This window comes from Procambarus clarkii, chromosome 63 (assembly GCF_040958095.1).
Source record: "Procambarus clarkii isolate CNS0578487 chromosome 63, FALCON_Pclarkii_2.0, whole genome shotgun sequence".
Classification (NCBI taxonomy): domain Eukaryota; kingdom Metazoa; phylum Arthropoda; class Malacostraca; order Decapoda; family Cambaridae; genus Procambarus; species Procambarus clarkii.
In genome coordinates this window covers 15,846,422-15,864,151 of record NC_091212.1, presented here as the reverse complement: position 1 = coordinate 15,864,151, position 17,730 = coordinate 15,846,422, and the positions used below count along the sequence as shown (strand labels likewise).

Sequence of the window (17,730 nt, the reverse complement as noted above, 5' to 3'; positions counted from 1 at the left end):
AATATAATTAGAATATGAAAACATAAGAAGATTTACTTCATACAAATAGCAACACCTTACCTCGCCACCTTCCAAGGGTACCACCTTTGAAAAATGTGTCACACAAGTCACATCATCATCGTTGCTGATTGGCTTCAAGCTCTCCTTTCCAAAGAAACTTTCACAATCCCTGGAAGTATGAGTAATTATCTCCATTAATTAGTATACTGTAATATATTACAAATACTGAATGTAAATAATTTTACAAAAAATTCATTGACTCATTGATATTTTTATCATACAAATATTTTGTTTCCACCGGAGTTAAGAATGTCAAACAATTAGGAATTATTTTTAAATTCTGGAACTTTTTGTTAATACTTTGCAAAAATCAAGACAAAACACTATAAATTAAAAAAATCCAAATTTTTACTGTGCATTATTATCAAACGTACTCTTTTCTCTTTGCCATAAGACTTCATTGCAAAACCAGCATTGAATATAATGAAACGCCATTTTCTGGGTGAGACTCGAAGGCTCCCCAAAGCTATCCAGGCTGATATGTATATCGTTGGACTTTGGCATCAGTGTGATTGGAGTTCTAGGACTACCGGGGACCATGAGCCAGAATCTGGCCCCCTTGGAGAGGCACGAGGAGCAATAGCCTATAGAAATGCACATGAGATTTGGAGCATTCTATATCTGTCATCGACCAGGACAGCCACCCAGAAAGGTAAGCACCCCAAAACAAACCCCTATTCTGGTTAAAACGACTAAAATAGACAAATGAGTGGACAGAACTCCACAAATGAAAATGAGCAGACGAGCATGACATCACACAAGCCTCGCCGATTGTCTGTGCAGCTTTCCCCTCCTCGAGGAGGGGGAAGAAGGAGGCCCAGACCAACCATGCCGGCAATCAACCCTGCAGTTCTGAGGCTGGATGTCAAAAACACATGAAAAAAACGCTGACCAGAGGGAGGGAGGGTTTTCGGGGAGCCTCCGGGTATCACCCAAAAAATGGCATTTCACTACATTCAATGCTGGGTTTTTTGGGGAAGCCCCCTTTGACTCCCCCAAGCTACTTCACCAAAGACGAAAACTAGACTGACTTACCCGGGAGGCGGTCGGTGCTCGCATCTCAACTTGAAGTCGAGACAACAGGCTGCAACCGCCAACCCAAAGCGACACAGGCCTGACTAGGCCCAGGAACATTCACAAGGTAGCGTGCAGCCAGGACCAATCGCCAAAAACCGTGCCGGAATATCAGTTCAGGACATGTTACCGAAGACGGCACCAAGCACAGCAAACTTACAAACGTCATGGGCACAGGGATAGACTGCAGGCTGGCTAGACCAAATAACCCTGCAGACGACCTGAGAGACCGGAACCCGAGAACAGGGAAGAAGGGAAACCGGATCAACCCAAAGCGCGTCCCCGGCCACAGAGGCCGTAGCGAGCAATTAACGGCAGAGAGCTGCAACCGGACACAACACATGATGCCCCCCCAGCCTGACCAACCAAGCATCAACAACCCAATGACCCCTCTGAAAAGCAGCAGTCTCATTCTTCGCCAGAAAAGGAGATGGCTGAAAATGAACAAACCTATCACCACGAATAAAAGAGCAGAAACCCCTGCGCCGGAGGAGAGCATGAAGCTCCCCAACCCGATTCCCAGAGGCCAATGCCAACAAGAAAAGAGCTTTGGAAAAACAATCCTGAACCGAAGGGCCCACAACAAACCGAGGCAAAGACAGACACAAGAGCACTCTGTACAAAGACCAGGAGGGCTCAGGCTGTGCACAAGCAGTCTGGAGGTGAAACAACGTTAGAGACAGCTTGCGAAATGGTGCCAAAGTAACATCAATACTGAAGCAAGCTGCAGTGGCTCCGCCAATGCCACTCAATACGAAGCGACACTATTCGGCAAAAGATGATGGTCCTGAAACGGCCACAAGAGAAAGGACAAAACCACCTTAACAGAAAGCAAAGTACAGCAATGAAGAGACAAAGAAAAAAAAGGACCACCAGGAAACTTCATACTGCCGCCAAGACGAAGCCCGTAAGTGGGACACCATTAAAGAGGCCACCTTATCAGCATACAGATGTTGATAGACTGGAATCAAAAAGACCAAACGTGAAGATTTGAGGGGAAGAGCAAACCAATCTCGTAACGGACCGGAATGATCTGTTGAAAGAGGGGGAGCAGCAGAAAAACCTCCGGGTTTGAACACTGAGCAAGCAGCGCCTGAAACCTAGGCTGGGCCAGCCACCATGGGGCCAAGAGGACTACTCTCCCTTGGCAAGTCTCCAAGCGAGCTAGGACCTGGAACAACAGCTGAACCGGAGGAAGGAGGTACAGGAATCCCAACCTTGACTTGTCCTGCTGGAAGGCATCAGTCCCGATGGCCTTGTAGTCAGGAAGGGCGCTACATATGCTGAAAGACGCCTCAACCACGCCAACGTGAAGAGGTCCACCTCCGGGCGCCAGAACATCTGGCAGAGCCAACTGAATGAGTCGGCATGAACCGTCCATTCCGTGGACAGAGGAATGAACTGGGACAGGCCTTCTGCCAGGACGTAGGAGACCCTCCCCTGGACGTGAACCGCCAGGAAAGCCAAATCCTGAGAACTCAGCAGACGAGTCACCTGAAGCGATCAGCTCCCAAAGAGCCAAGGACCGCACTGAACCCCCCTTGCTTGCAGATGAGTCACAACCCAGAGTCCCAAACAATACCCAGCCAGGTCCGAACCAGGGAGGGGACCCGATGGGACTTCCGCCAGTTCACCAGGGAACCTGAACCCAGCTAGCTGGGAAAGCACCAAACCCCTGGCAAGCAGACACACGGACCGACTGAGAGCCTACACCAGCCAGTCATCGAGGTAAGCCAACACCTGAACACCTAAAAGTGCAGACGGGCCACCACAACCCTGGTAAGGTGTGTGAACATGCGAGGAGCCAGGTTCAACCTGAAAGAGAGACAATGAAAAAGGTAACTCTGCTTCCCCACAACAAAACCGAGCCAGTCCCTGAACCCCGGATAATCAGGACATGCCAGTAAGCGTCCTTGAGGTCCAGGGACACCATCCAAGAATCCGGACCAGGGATAGAATGGTCATCCAAAAGGAGGGGGGCAAGAAACTCAGGGATTCAGATGGTACAGGTCCAGAATGAATCACAGGTCCGCACAGTCTTGTTTTGGAACTGGAAACAGGCACGATAGTCACCTGAGAGATATCGTCATTTCGACCACACCAGTGCACCCACTCCGAGATGACCTGACAGAGCACCGGAAAAAAGGCCTGCCCTGCCAGCCCCGAACCCCTTGAAGGAGGTTCGGGGTTGCCCCTGATGCCACCGCAGGCCTCTAGAAACAACCCGAAAAGCCCGCAAATTGTGAGACCTGGTGTGGGCAAATAAAGCAAGCCTCTCTCTCATCACCCTGTCAATGGGGCGAACCGTGAAAGGGCCGATGCCCATTGCAAGAACCCGACCTGCGCACAGAGCGAACACCATGCCGACCAGACACAGACGGTGTCGAAGGCAGCGCCGGCTCCGAAACTGGCACCTGTGGCCTACCCCAACAAGCAGAACCCCGAGCCCTGGCATGACCCCTCCAGAAAGAACCCACCCAGGACCCCCAGAGAACCAACAAGTCGGTCATCGGACGACAGCTGGAAGAAGCTGCCTACATATACTGCTCGACTGCAGAGTCCGCAAACAGCAAGGGACAAAAGAGCGAAGACAATCTAAGAGCCAGAGCCAGGGCTCAAGCAGATTCCGAGCACAACCTGTTGACACGAGAGACGCGCAGCAAAATACTGCGACTTCACATCCCACAGGATCAGCACAAACAGCTTCAAAAGTGCAGACGACTCACAAACAGCCGAGACTAAGGCACCAAACCCAGGAACGGCCCCAAGCACCTCTACATCCTCCGCATACCCATCCAAAGACAGCTCCAGAAGGGAAAAGAAACACAAGACCAAAGCCAGCAAGCCTCGCTCCACCCACAAGCCCTGCCTGCGGGTACAACAGAAAGCACCTCAAGCATCCAACGACAACAACGGGCAGTCTGCAAGCAAGGACAACTCTGGAACCTCATAATGAATATGTATGGAGACGAAGATTTAACCCTGAAGAAAGACGGATCCATTGTAGAGGTTTATTCCGGGTTGTGCAGGAGGTAAGCCGCAATGGCCGCCTGCACCTCAGTAGGCGAGACGCAGGAATCTAAAAAACCTCCAGAAAGACGGCACCAAAGGACCCGCAGGGATACGGAACCAAACCCGGGGAGGAGCTGAACCCAAATCCAACTCGTGCGCAGAGGGGGGGGGGGGAGGAAAACTCCACTCTTTGTAACAGTTAGCTCCGCTTTGAGGGTCAGAAAACCCAGGTGGGGTTCAATGGGGCCCAAGCCCCAAAGTCACCTCCTCCCCGATCCCCAGGGACCTCCATGTCAGGCCCCAGGGGCGAGTCATCCTCCAAAACCCCGGCCTCACAAGAAAAAGCCAGGATAGCCGGAAAAGCAGGAAGAGGGGGCCCACTGGTCAGACCCCAGTGTTACTGCTGGAGGAACCGACTCGAATGCCTCTGTTGCCACCCCAGAAAGGGCAACCCCTGAAACCGCCCGAGTCTCAGAAACCTCTAAGCCCTGCCCCGACCCCGAAGCCCTCAGAAGCTTAGGAGCCGGAAGCAGGTGGGGGGGAGGGAGACAGAATGAACCGCAGCAGGGGAAGAACAAAGGGGGTGCAGACTGAACCAAGGCCAATGTGACTAATTCCTCCAAGTTCGGATCCCCTAGAAGCAAAGCGGGGCAGCCTCGGGGCATCCGTGGAAGCAACCACCCTAGCACGTTGCAGCAACCTAAGCCTAGTCTGCATCACCCGAGCCGCCTGCACCCGAATAATGTCATCAGTATAGTGGGTGAATTGAGTCACAAAAAAGCAACAATGCTCACAGAACTCCGGGTTGAAGGTGTCACCGACCCAATTGGCAGCATGACGCGGAGGCAAAACTATGAGCGTCACCCTGAGACAAGGGGACAGAGCAACCCTCAAACTCGCACAAAGCGAGATGGGACCCAGGGGGTCGCATCCATTGTATCCCGTCTGCCCTTGGGGTTTACCAGGGCCCCTAGACTATTATCGCTAAGGGCAAGCCCAGGCAGGGTACTGCTAACCGATGCCCAATGTTACCAAACAAGCTGCTAAAGCTTAACCCCCGGGATGTGTCCCACTCACGAGGGTGAAGCAAGGGGTACCACCGAAAACAGAAGGTCAACCTTAATATAACTGGGGGGGAAGAGACACACAGGCAGACCCTCCCCCCCCCCCCCCACCACCAAGCAAAAACGAAAAAGAAAAACCTCGTAAGAGGACAATGCAGGAGGAACAGAGCTGGCCACTGTTATAGGTGAAAATTAGGTTTGCAGTACCCCATGTCCCTACTAGTGCAAAAAACTATTCCATTACCCCTAGGCAAACAAGGGAGGAAACCCCCCCAACACACTCAGGGTGGTCAATCATCAAGTAGCAAAAGACCAACAGAGGTAGACCTCAAGGTGACTTGTGGAAGAGAACCCCAAGCTGTAAGGGTGGTACTTACAGGGCACTCAGGGAAGGGAATCCTAAGAACATGCAGCCTGAGTACCTGTGAATATTACTTCCAGCTCGCACGCCACCATAAGAGCAGTACTGGACCCAAGGTACAGCACAACACAGAGAGAGTCTGGAGCTGGAGTCACACTACTATGCCACAATCACATCAGCCGAAGAACTGCAGAGTGGATCACCTGCATGGTGGGGTCTGGGGCTCCCACTTCCCCCCCCTCCCCAACAAGGGGGGAGCTGCGCAGACATGCGGCGCAGCGCGTGTGACGTCATGCTTGTTTGCTCTTTTCATTTGGGAGTTTTCTATTTGGGGGAGTTTGATTATTTTAGTTGTTTTTAACCAGAATAGGGGATTGTTTTGGGGTGCTTACCTAATTAGGTGCCTGTCCCGGTTGATGGCAGATATAGAATGCTCCAAATCCCATGTGCATTTCTATAGGCCATTGCTCCTCGTGCCTCTCTGAGGGGGACCATGTTTTGGCTCGTGGCCGTAGGCCTAGAACTCTGTTCACACTGATTGATGCCAAAGTCTAATGATATACATATCATCCTGGATAGCTCCAGGAAACTGAAGGGGGCTTCCCTCAGAAAACATAATATTGAGGATTGAAAAAGCCAGGCATGATGAAAAGATGACACCCAAATTATGAAGCATGGAAGGAGCTAAACTACATTAATATGTAACTAATTTCAGAAAAATGTTAACCTTCAAAAACTATTTTCTGTGGAAAGCCCCTTCGTCTTCCCAGAGTTATACCATGGCAACAGTCAATCGATGGAGTTTTAGCCCTACCGGGTACCAGCGCCAGAACCTGGCCCCCTCAGAGAGGCACGAGGAGCAATGGCCTATAGACGACACCATGTAATTGGAAGCAGTCTGGCAGAAGCAGTCTATATCTGCCATCTACCAAGTCAGGCACCCAGAAAGATAGGAATTCCAAAGCAAACTATAGCTGGTTAAAAAGTTGCAAACCAAAAGCCGAACTAGCAAGCAGAACTCCTCAATTGAAAACAAGCATGACGTCACCACAGCCACCACGCTGCTGTCTGTGCAACTCTCCCTTCCCGGGAGGGAAAAGGGGGGATCCCAAACGTCCCGCGCCAACTACTCAACCCCAGTTCAAAGATTGTTGCGATTGGGGGCGGTCGATCTACTCTGGCTCCATCATTTTGAGCAGTGCTGTCCATAGCGGTGATATTCTTCTGTAGGGTGGTGTGCGAGCCAGGAGTAACACGAGTACTGGGTCTAGCAAGAGCCTAGAGTCGCCTTCCCTAGGTGCACTGTAAGTACTGCTCTTGCCATTTAGGGTTATCTTCTATAAGCCACTCAGGAGACTATCTCCGTGTGGTTCTTTTGCTACTTGGTGATTGCCCGCCCTTTGGGTTCAGCTAGGGTTGTTCTTACTCCTGTTTGACCTTGGGTAGGAGGTAGTATCGCCGCTGGCTGGGGCGCAAGGTACTGTGCAGCTGTCTGATATACGCATAGCGAACGGTTCTGTTCCCCTAAAAACATTGTGCTTTTGCGGGGGTTTTTGTTTTGTTTTGTTTTGTGTTGCCTGGAGGGGGTCTGCCTGGTGTGGCTGAAGGACCGCTTGTATGATTTTGTTGGCCTTCCACTAGGTTCTTGTGATTGGTAGACAGTTCAGCTGTCACAGGGGTTTAGCTTTCAGTTTGTTTGCTTGGTAGCTCTGGGATAACCAGTTGGCAGTACCTTGCCTGGGCTTCCCTTAGCAGTCAGCCTAAGGGCCCTGAAAACCCCCACTGGGGCTTTGGTCTGATGGAGGAGACCTCTAAGTTCCACCTTGCTTCGTGCAAGTTTGAAGGTTGCTCTGTCCCCTTGTCTCAGGGTGACACTGTCTTTGCCTCCTCCATGCTGCCTGTTGGGTCAATGACACTTTTGACCCGGAGTCCTGCGAGTGGTGTTCTTTGCTTGTAGTTCACACAGTCCACCGATATTGATATTCTGGTGCAGGCAACTTCAGCATTGCATGCGCAGTTTAGATTGCTGCAATTCGCTAGGTTGGTTGCCTTTCCGGATGTCCCGCTTTGGTTATAGGTACCCGGACTTGGGGGTGTTAGTCGCCTAGACTTTGGTTTCATCCGCGCCCCCTTGTCCTTTCCCTGCTGTGGATCATCCTGCTTCTCCCCCCGCCCCACCCCCACCCCCGTGCTCCCAGCTCTCAAATATCTGAGGGTTTCAGAGTCGAGGCAGGGTTTTCTTGGTGGTGAGACTCGAGTGGATTAGGGGACTGCCCCTTCCGGATCTGCCTCCCTATATGAGTTTGATATGAGTTCTACTCCTCGCCGGGTTTGGTTCCAGGTTCCCTTGGGTTACTCGGTTCCTTCCTTCCAGAGGTTTTCAGTGTCCCGCATCCCACCAAGGGAGGTGATTCTTGTGGCTTACCTCCTGTGAGACCCAGATTACGCCTCTATAATGGATCCTTCTTCTTTTGAGTTTGGTTCCTCTTTTCCTTACTAAGTGCGTTATGAGGTGCCAGAGTTTTCCTGGCTGGCGGACTGCCGTTTCTTTTTGTTGGGGGGCATGGCATGCATTCTGTCGGACCTGTACGCTTGAGTGGCAGGAGTTGACTAGGGGTCATTCGGTTTTCCTGGGGGAGGGGGGGGCCACTTTGAGCACCTCAATGCGTGCTTGTTCGCCCCTGTGCTTCCTTGTGATATTGGCCAGGTGCAGCTTCACGTGCAGATTCTCTCCCTTTTGGCATCCCTGGTGGCCAAGGATTTGTGCGCCTGTGGGCATTTGGCTTCGGTTTTATGCTTCTTTTCCCTGCTGGAGCTGTCTTTGGATTGGCTCGAGGAAGATGTGCAGGAACTAGGTTCCAGGCCTGTGTCCAGTGTGCTTGCCTTGGCATCAGGTTCTGGCGGTGGTTCCCAGTAGGCCTAGAACTCCATCGATTGACTGTTGCTCCAGGAAGCCTCCGGGGTCGCACCCAGAAAAATGACGTTTCATTACATTTAAAGCTGGTTTTATCAGTTTGAAGAAAACTGATGTGCTTCAGAAAAATAAGGCTATAAAACAAAGCAAAGCCAGCAAAATGGTAATGAAAAGAAGAGATCTTTCTAAACAACACTGATGTTGAAAAAACATCTTGTAGAGTTGAAGGTTCAAAATGAAGGAAGAATTATGTAAAAAAAAAAAAATCTAGAGAAGCCCCTTGTGGCTCTCAGAAACTATACACTGAGATGGTTCCCATCTACCAGGTTGCATCAGACATGGAGTTCTTTTGACCCAGTAGGGACAACTGCCAGAACCTGGCCCCCTTACAGAGGAGCTGGTGGCATTTTGTCACCTCACTGGGAAAGGCTACCAGAAAGGCAATGTGTTGAAACAAACCACTGCCGGGTTAAGAAAAGTCCAAAGCCTCAAAATCCACCGAATGAATTCCCCCAACTATGTAAACAGATAAAATTCTCTCAAAACTAATGCAAGATTGTTTGTCCCCACCTACCCAACTTGTATGAGTGGGATAGTGGAAGTGTCTCACCACCTACTGGGGTCTGAGCTGGAGGGTGGAAGTGTCTCACTATGTGCTGGGGTCTGAGCTGGAGGATGGAAGTGTCTCACTATGTGCTGGGGTCCGAGCTGGAGGGTGGAAGTATCTCACTATGTGCTGGGGTCTGAGCTGGAGGATGGAAGTGTCTCACCATGTGCTGGGGTCTGAGCTGGAGGGTGGAAGTGTTTCACCACATGAGACACTTCCACTTCCCCGTGAGGGAGGTCAGTGAGAACCTGATCTCCCTGCACCTCTGTGAGGGAGGTCAGATATTCTGGTGCTGGTTACAGATAAACCTTAAGAACTCCATGGCTGATGCAGCCTGGTAGAGGGGAACCATTTCAGTGTACAGCTTCAGGGGAACCAACTGGGTGTTTTCATTTCATACAACACTTTTATTTTCAAAGTGATAGAACTGAGGAAGACAGAAGTGGTACAGACAGAAAATAGCACAGGCAGTAGAAGCAAACACTGTTGGGTCTGAATGTGGAAACAAAAATATTAAGAAAATTCACTGAAGTTTTTAAACAAACATTGATGAGAAAGCTCAAAGGTCCTATAATTAAATGATGTGATTTTGTTACACAAAGTTAGTAAAATACTCCACAATACAGCAAATATCTTAACATACAGCTGTATTTCATAACACAAAGTTACATAGCATACCCTTGACTGTCAGCAAAATATTGCCAAGGTGTATAAGTTTCTCCATTGTCCACCGATCGTTCCAAGACCCAGACACCAGGACGGGGAGAGTTCCCCATCTTTATCAGTACATAGGCAACTTGGAATAGCTGTAGTAAATAAAAAAGGAAGTTTAAAGTAATGAAGCTTTACAGTATTGGTATTCAATATTACATGTTCACTATATATTGTAAACCCACATAAACTGCAAGGGATGCATTCCTTGAAAAACCAGGTACTGTATAGACAAAATACTTTAAAAAAATCAAATTCAAAATTCAAATTCAAATGTTTATTCAGGTAAAGTACATACATACAAGGGGTGGTACAAATATTGCTGAATTTATCGATAGAGCTAGTACATACAATGCCTAAAGCCACTATTACGCAAAGCATTTCGGGCAGGAAAAACACTAAAGACTAAAACTTAATACTAATTGAGATTAAAGTATAAAATGTGTTGAGACAATATATAAATAAAAAAGGGGGAACATGGCAGCAAAACAGCAAAAATACAATTTGGTCAACTGTTACGAACCCGGATCCAGCGTCCGTGCCTGGAGCAGTGACAAACACGCCATCTGTGGGTCAGCTCCCGAAACCCCCGCCAAACGAACGACGACACCTAGTGAGGACAGCGTGTACTGGCCTCGAGGACCAGTTTCCAGTCTGGTTCAGCGCTCAACACCGCCGCTCCTGACCTCTGGTGAGGTGGTGCTCCGACGACAGCGCCATCTATGGAGTGGATATGTCGGGCGTTTGTATCTGAGCCTGTGAGTGTGGTGTATTAGTGTCCATTATTGATGACGTGTCTGCTTACAGAGCCGACCTGGGACCACTGTGTTGAAGGTGAAGTCAGTCTACCCGAGGCAGCCAGTCTCCATACAGTGAAGTTTGCTGCAGCTGTTGTGACGTCGTCCCCCCCCGGAAGAACACTGTGGTGTGTTAAGCCTGCCAGTGGAGTGGCAGTGGAAGGATTTACCCGGGACCGACGGTTGGAGACGATAATCCACTGGGGTATTGAGGACAGGAGGGTGATTGGTGATATCACACGAGACTCCTGTCTAGGGCGTACCCCTTTTATCGTTCGTGGAGTGGCCGTACCAGCCTTGGTGGCTCAGTACCTGCCAGCAGACCTGCTGGACGTGTGGTTGACGGCCTCCACGACGGTGCCCCCAGTGGACCTGTGTTGTGGCTGACCTGTGGCCAGGGTAGGCTCGGCGTTCTCAGAGGACACGTCTTGAGGCCACGAAGAAAGCACCGCGGACTCGGCACCTAGTTTCTTGATCAAGAGTCTTCAGCAGAAGACTAGATTGTGCACGATCCCCTTTGCAAAGTGTTAATACCCCCCCCCCCCCTTTGTGTACTCTTTTATTATATATATTGAAACGGTGATGGTGAATATTATATTATATTAAGTTCTTACCTTTCTTTCCCTACTCCCTTTAAGTTACTTGCGTCACGGATCGCATCCCTTGATAGCCTCTACTGGTTTGGGGCCGGATATATATCTTCCTCTAACTACATCAGAGCAAGAACCCCGTTGCGTCCCGAGAGGGCCGTAACATAATTGGCATCCCCAGCGGGATCCGTCCCCTTGTTAAGTATGTTTGACAGGGGTGGTGAAGTGGCGTAATCCCTGTATATAATTCCCCCTGTGTGACGATTGTGACGTTATACGTCCTGTGCGGTGCTCAGAGTGACTAAGTGCGATATTGTGCAGTGCGGTGCTCGCTGTGATTAAGCGATTAAGTGCAATATTGACTAGTGCGGTGCTCAGTGATTCAGTGCAATATTGTAGAGCGAAGTGTTCGCTTGGACTCAGTGCAATATTGGGTAGTGCGGTGCCCGGAGTGATTACGTGCAATATTGGCAAGTGCAGTGTTTGGTGCAATATTGGCGTAGAACAGTGCTCAGTGTGTTAAGTGCAAAGTGTTCCATCTGTGACAATGGCAGACAAAGCTACCATCGATGATCTGGACGAGGTTCAGGCTTTTCTGAACAGAGAAGATTGTCTTGCCAGATTAAAATATCTGAGTAAACCGGAACTTGTACTAGTGAGCGCCTACCTGGAGATCAAGATCCGTGCCAGTGACTCCCGTGTGGAGATCTTGTCCAAGGTACACCGGCACCTGAAGGCAGAAGAGAAACAGGAAGGCGAGACTCCTAGTACAAAGGAAAGTGCAGACATAGCTTCCACGGAAAAAGAAGATAAGGGCAGCGACGTTGACAGTGATGCAGGCGAGCTTAATATCAGCTTCCTAACAGTCAAGATGCGTGCCCTAGAGATCAATCGTGAAATAGAGTGGAAGAAGTTAGAATTAGAACGAGAATTAAAAGATAAAGAGATGGAGATGAAAGATAAGGAAATGGCGATGAGGCGTTTAGAATTGGAAGAAAGGAAAGAAGAACGAGAAAGAGAAGATAAACGAGAAAGAGAAAAAGAAGAACGAGAAAGAGAAGAGAGACGAGAGAGAGAAGAACGAGAACGAGAGAGAGAAGAACGAGAAAGAGAAGAGAAACGAGAGAGAGAAGAACGAGAAAGAGAAGAGAAACGAGAGAGAGAAGAACGAGAAAGAGAAGAGAGACGAGAGAGAGAAGAACGAGAACGAGAGAGAGAAGAACGAGAACGAGAAAGGGAGGAAAGAGAGAGACAACATGAACTAGAAGTATTGCGATTAGGCGGTGGTCGGAGGCAAACAACGGACACCAGTGGCTTCGATCCGGTACGCAACATCAAAATGGTCCCCAAATTCCATGAGAAGGAAGTGTCAAAATTCTTTGCAGCCTTCGAGAAAGTCGCTGCCTCTTTGGAGTGGCCAAGGGAGAATTGGGCCATCATGATACAGTCAGTCTTGACTGGGAAGGCCCAAATCGCCTACTCTACGTTATCCCTTGACGACTCCAGCGATTACGATATGGTGAAGAAAGTGGTGCTCATGGCGTACCAATTGGTACCTGAGGCATATAGGCAAAAGTTCAGAAACCTGAAGAAGACCTCAGAGCACACTTTCACCGAATTCGCCACCATCAAGGAGCGACTTTTTCAAGAATGGTGTGCCTCTCGGAAGGTGGAGACCAGGGAAGACCTCGAACAGCTGATTCTGCTCGAGGACTTCAAGGATTGTTTGTCTGGAGACCTCAAGACATACTTAGAAGAGCAGCAGGTGGAGACCTTGAGTGCAGCAGCCACCATGGCTGAAAAGTATATCCTGACTCATAGGCCGTCTGCTAAGTACGTCCCGAGGAATTACCAGCGCCGGTTTGACAGACCTCACGACGAAGAAGAAGAAAGACCCGTCCCACGAAGCGCTAAGAAGACGCCCCCAAGTAGCCCCCGAAGAACAAGTCCTAGTAGTCCGAAACACCGTAGTCCAAGGAGGAATATGGTGTGCTGGACTTGTGGGCAGAAAGGGCACATAGCTGCTAGGTGCCAAGGTAGAAGAGGTGGCAGCGCACGAAGGGAGGTGATGTTGGTGAGCTGTGTTACATCACCAGTAGGAAACCAGTCTACGACGACGCAGGAAGGACCAAGTTTGTTGGCCCCTCACACTTCAACCGGGTATGTAACGAGTGATCATACTGGTAGATCAATTGTAGTGCTCAGAGATAGTGGAGCAGCCCAGTCCCTGATCGTGAAGAGCTCGTTACCCGAGGGAGTAAGTGTGGATGGGAGACCAGAGGTGATCCTGGTTGGGTTTCCTAGGACGCAGTACATCGCCCCCTTAGTGCCAGTACATCTTGATTCGCCTTATTTCAGCGGCACATGTGAGTTGGCAGTAGTCGATACCCTCCCTGTGGCTGGGATTGACGTGGTACTGGCCAACGACTTGGTGACCGATTGGAGCACCAATCGTCCCAAGGTTGCGGACGAGTCTACCAGAACAGCAAGGTCGGAGGTGACAACAGGCAATGGTAATGTCCAGGTAAAGACAGACCCGGATTTGAACATGTCTAATTTGTCCTCTCCCCCGCAGATCGACAGTTATTTAGCAGTGTCTCCTGATTCTCTCGACGAGGAACATGAGGTTACGATGGCAGAAGTACCTGAGCTAGAAAAGAGGCCTTGTGTGCAGACACCCATGGATACCAACGAGTCTGGAGCGAAGGCTGAGGTGTGCTTGCGGTATGGCAAGTTACAGCATGTAGTGGACCAGCCAGAGATTCCCCAGACGTCAGAGGTATGTGAGGTGTGTTCAAAAGGTCTAGTGCCCTCTTCTGTCCATGCCGGCTATGGACATGACAAGCTCAGGAAACTTATCCCTCGAATTGCCAAATGTTTCCTACCGGTATTTTGTTTTGTTCTCCTATGTGCTCTCTGTGTTCTCGGTAAGGATCAGTGTACGACCCGAAGGATGGTGGCTCCCGTGAACATCGTGAAGAGGTCCCAGGGATTGGAGATTTGTACTGCAGGTGTTGCAGTTGAAGAAGGGACCTGGGAGGTAATAGATGATACAGGAGGTACATGTGATAATATGAGTGACTGTTTCCGACAGGTTGACACCCCCCGCGTGACAGCTGAGCCTCAACACAGCGTTATGCGGAACGTTGGTCGACCTGACGGTGGCAGAATGAATGCCATCTGCGACGTACAAGCAGCCCTGTTGGGCCTAGGTGTGAACCTAGTAGGGTATGCTGTAAGTATTGACTTATCCACTGTCGCGATCACTCTGAATTATCAGACCCCTGTATTCCAGGTTCCTGTCTCCCTGAAGGACCATCGGACTGGCACCAGAAATGCCGTCTGTGGTCAGCCATCATCGGTGCCACGACATAGGGAAGTGTCGAGTCACCCCAGATCGTGTCGAAACCAATCCGTACTCGAGAGAGGTGAGATAAAGCCCCTGCTTGACATCGCAGTGGAGACGTGGAAGATTACGTCAGGCAGATCATTGCCTTCTATCTGCAAGTTCCCGTTGTGCCGGAAATGGCTAGTAGAAAAGTTCTGTGGACAAGACAGCCTCGTCACTCCAGTTCATAGTATAAGTAAGTCCATTTGGAGTTGTGTCGCCCTGCTAATTTGGTTTGTGTTTTTTATAGAACCCCAAACCAAATTCTTTTTGGTGGGGAGGTGTTACGAACCCGGATCCAGCGTCCGTGCCTGGAGCAGTGACAAACACGCCATCTGTGGGTCAGCTCCCGAAACCCCCGCCAAACGAACGACGACACCTAGTGAGGACAGCGTGTACTGGCCTCGAGGACCAGTTTCCAGTCTGGTTCAGCGCTCAACACCGCCGCTCCTGACCTCTGGTGAGGTGGTGCTCCGACGACAGCGCCATCTATGGAGTGGATATGTCGGGCGTTTGTATCTGAGCCTGTGAGTGTGGTGTATTAGTGTCCATTATTGATGACGTGTCTGCTTACAGAGCCGACCTGGGACCACTGTGTTGAAGGTGAAGTCAGTCTACCCGAGGCAGCCAGTCTCCATACAGTGAAGTTTGCTGCAGCTGTTGTGACGTCGTCCCCCCCCGGAAGAACACTGTGGTGTGTTAAGCCTGCCAGTGGAGTGGCAGTGGAAGGATTTACCCGGGACCGACGGTTGGAGACGATAATCCACTGGGGTATTGAGGACAGGAGGGTGATTGGTGATATCACACGAGACTCCTGTCTAGGGCGTACCCCTTTTATCGTTCGTGGAGTGGCCGTACCAGCCTTGGTGGCTCAGTACCTGCCAGCAGACCTGCTGGACGTGTGGTTGACGGCCTCCACGACGGTGCCCCCAGTGGACCTGTGTTGTGGCTGACCTGTGGCCAGGGTAGGCTCGGCGTTCTCAGAGGACACGTCTTGAGGCCACGAAGAAAGCACCGCGGACTCGGCACCTAGTTTCTTGATCAAGAGTCTTCAGCAGAAGACTAGATTGTGCACGATCCCCTTTGCAAAGTGTTAATACCCCCCCCCCCCTTTGTGTACTCTTTTATTATATATATTGAAACGGTGATGGTGAATATTATATTATATTAAGTTCTTACCTTTCTTTCCCTACTCCCTTTAAGTTACTTGCGTCACGGATCGCATCCCTTGATAGCCTCTACTGGTTTGGGGCCGGATATATATCTTCCTCTAACTACATCAGAGCAAGAACCCCGTTGCGTCCCGAGAGGGCCGTAACAGCATTGTTTAAAAATAACAGACATGGGTTGACATTATAGGGGTAAGGTAGGTTACAGGGAATTTATTAGGTAATGCTTCGTTTTTATCTTAAACTGGTTGAGAGAGGTACAGTCTTTAACAAGATTGGGAAGGTCATTCCACATTCTGGATCCCTTGATTTAGAGAGCATTTCTAGTTTGATTAAGTTGTACTCTTGGAATATCAAAAAGGTATTTGTTTCTGGTGCGATCCTCATGGGTTGTTACAAACTTCAATGAAACTTTTAAGGTCAGGATTGGCATTACAGTTCAGCGTTTTATATATATATATATATATATATATATATATATATATATATATATATATATATATATAATACACATGAGAGGATGTGCAGTGACTTAATATCTAACATATTCAGAGATTTGAGTAGGGGTACTGAGTGATGTCTGGGGCTAGAGTTGGATATTGTCCTAATAGCAGCTTTGTGTTGAGTAATTGGAGGATGTAAATGATTTTGGGTAGTAGAACGCTAAGCACAAATACCATAGTTGAGATAAGGATAGATGAGGGAGTAATAGAGTGTCACCAGGGCAGGGCGAGGTACATAATATCTGATCTTAGAAAAAATACCAACAGTTTTTGAAACTTTTTTTGATATATTTATATTTATATGTCCCTGGAAATTCAACTTGTGATCAATGAGAACGCCAAGGAATTTGCCATCTATTTTGTTACAAATTTGGGTATTATTTATCATAAGATTTATTTGATTTGAGGATTTATTGCCAAACAAAATATAGAAAGTTTTGTCAATGTTGAGGGTGAGATTGTTAGCAGTTAGCCAAAGATGGACTTTATTTAGCTCAGTATTCACTGTGACATTTAGAGCAAGGGGGTCAGGACTGGAGTAAATGATGGTTGTGTCATCAGCAAATAGAATTGGTTTGAGGTGTTGGGAGGCATTTGGAAGGTCATTAATGTAGATGAGAAAGAGGAGAGGGCCAAATATGTTGCCCTGAGGAACACCAATGTTGATGGGTAGGGTGGGAGAAATGGAATTATTCACAAACATATTGGAGCCTGTCAGTAAGGTAAGATTTGAGGTATTGCAGGGAGTGACCTCTGACTCTATAATGATGTAATTTAAGAAGAAGGTTTTGGTGGTTGACAGTGTCAAAAGCCTTATGCAGGTCCACAAATAACCCAACAGGGAACTCATTTTTATCAAGAGCTGCATGTATCAAGTTAATCATACTAATAAGTGCATCGTTAGTGCTTTTCTTGGGTCTGAAGCCATATTGACAAGAGCTAAGTATATTGTGTTTGGCTAGATAAGAGTAAAGCTGCTTGTTGATTAGTTTTTCAAATATTTTTGACAAGTTTGGCAGGATTGATATAGGTCTGTAGTTGTTAACATCAGTGAGATCACAAGAAGGTTGCAAGAAACAAGTACTATGCTAAAATTAAATAAAACATATTTGTCTGTACAGTGGCACCTACAAAATTTAAATCATATTTTTCAGAAACCTATCCAGATCTGTGTGAAATCCTGATTTTTAAAATTTGCCATTTTTTGATAATAACATTTTCCAACTTGTTCTTATTTACCTGTTGTCTACATGTTGTTGGTTCAAGAAATCAATGTCCCTACAGCCTGCTCTCTGTAGGGACATCCTCCATTTTACCAAATGATTTTTTTCAGGTACAGCATATTTTAAAACTTAACACAGTTACGGCTTTGGCTGGTAGGCAGTTCCATGGGTTAATAACTTTGTGGGTGAAAAAGCATCTCCTGTTCTCAGTCCTCCATTGTAGCCTGTTGAGCGTGAAACCGTTGCTCCTTGTTTGT

At 48.6% G+C, this 17,730-nt stretch overlaps 1 protein-coding gene across 5 annotated transcripts in view; it reads right to left on the bottom strand.

Annotated features, from left to right (window-relative positions):
• The window catches only part of LanA (laminin subunit alpha), a 550,694-nt gene that overhangs the window by 493,491 nt on the left and 39,473 nt on the right, over positions 1-17,730 (bottom strand). For all 5 annotated transcript variants that reach the window (XM_069308774.1, XM_069308775.1, XM_069308777.1 and 2 more), the window contains exons 3-4: positions 9,771-9,898; positions 61-169 (exon numbers count right to left, since the gene is read on the bottom strand). In XM_069308774.1, coding sequence (XP_069164875.1) covers positions 61-169; positions 9,771-9,898 — 237 coding nt within the window. The remainder of the gene's footprint in view (positions 1-60; positions 170-9,770; positions 9,899-17,730) is intronic.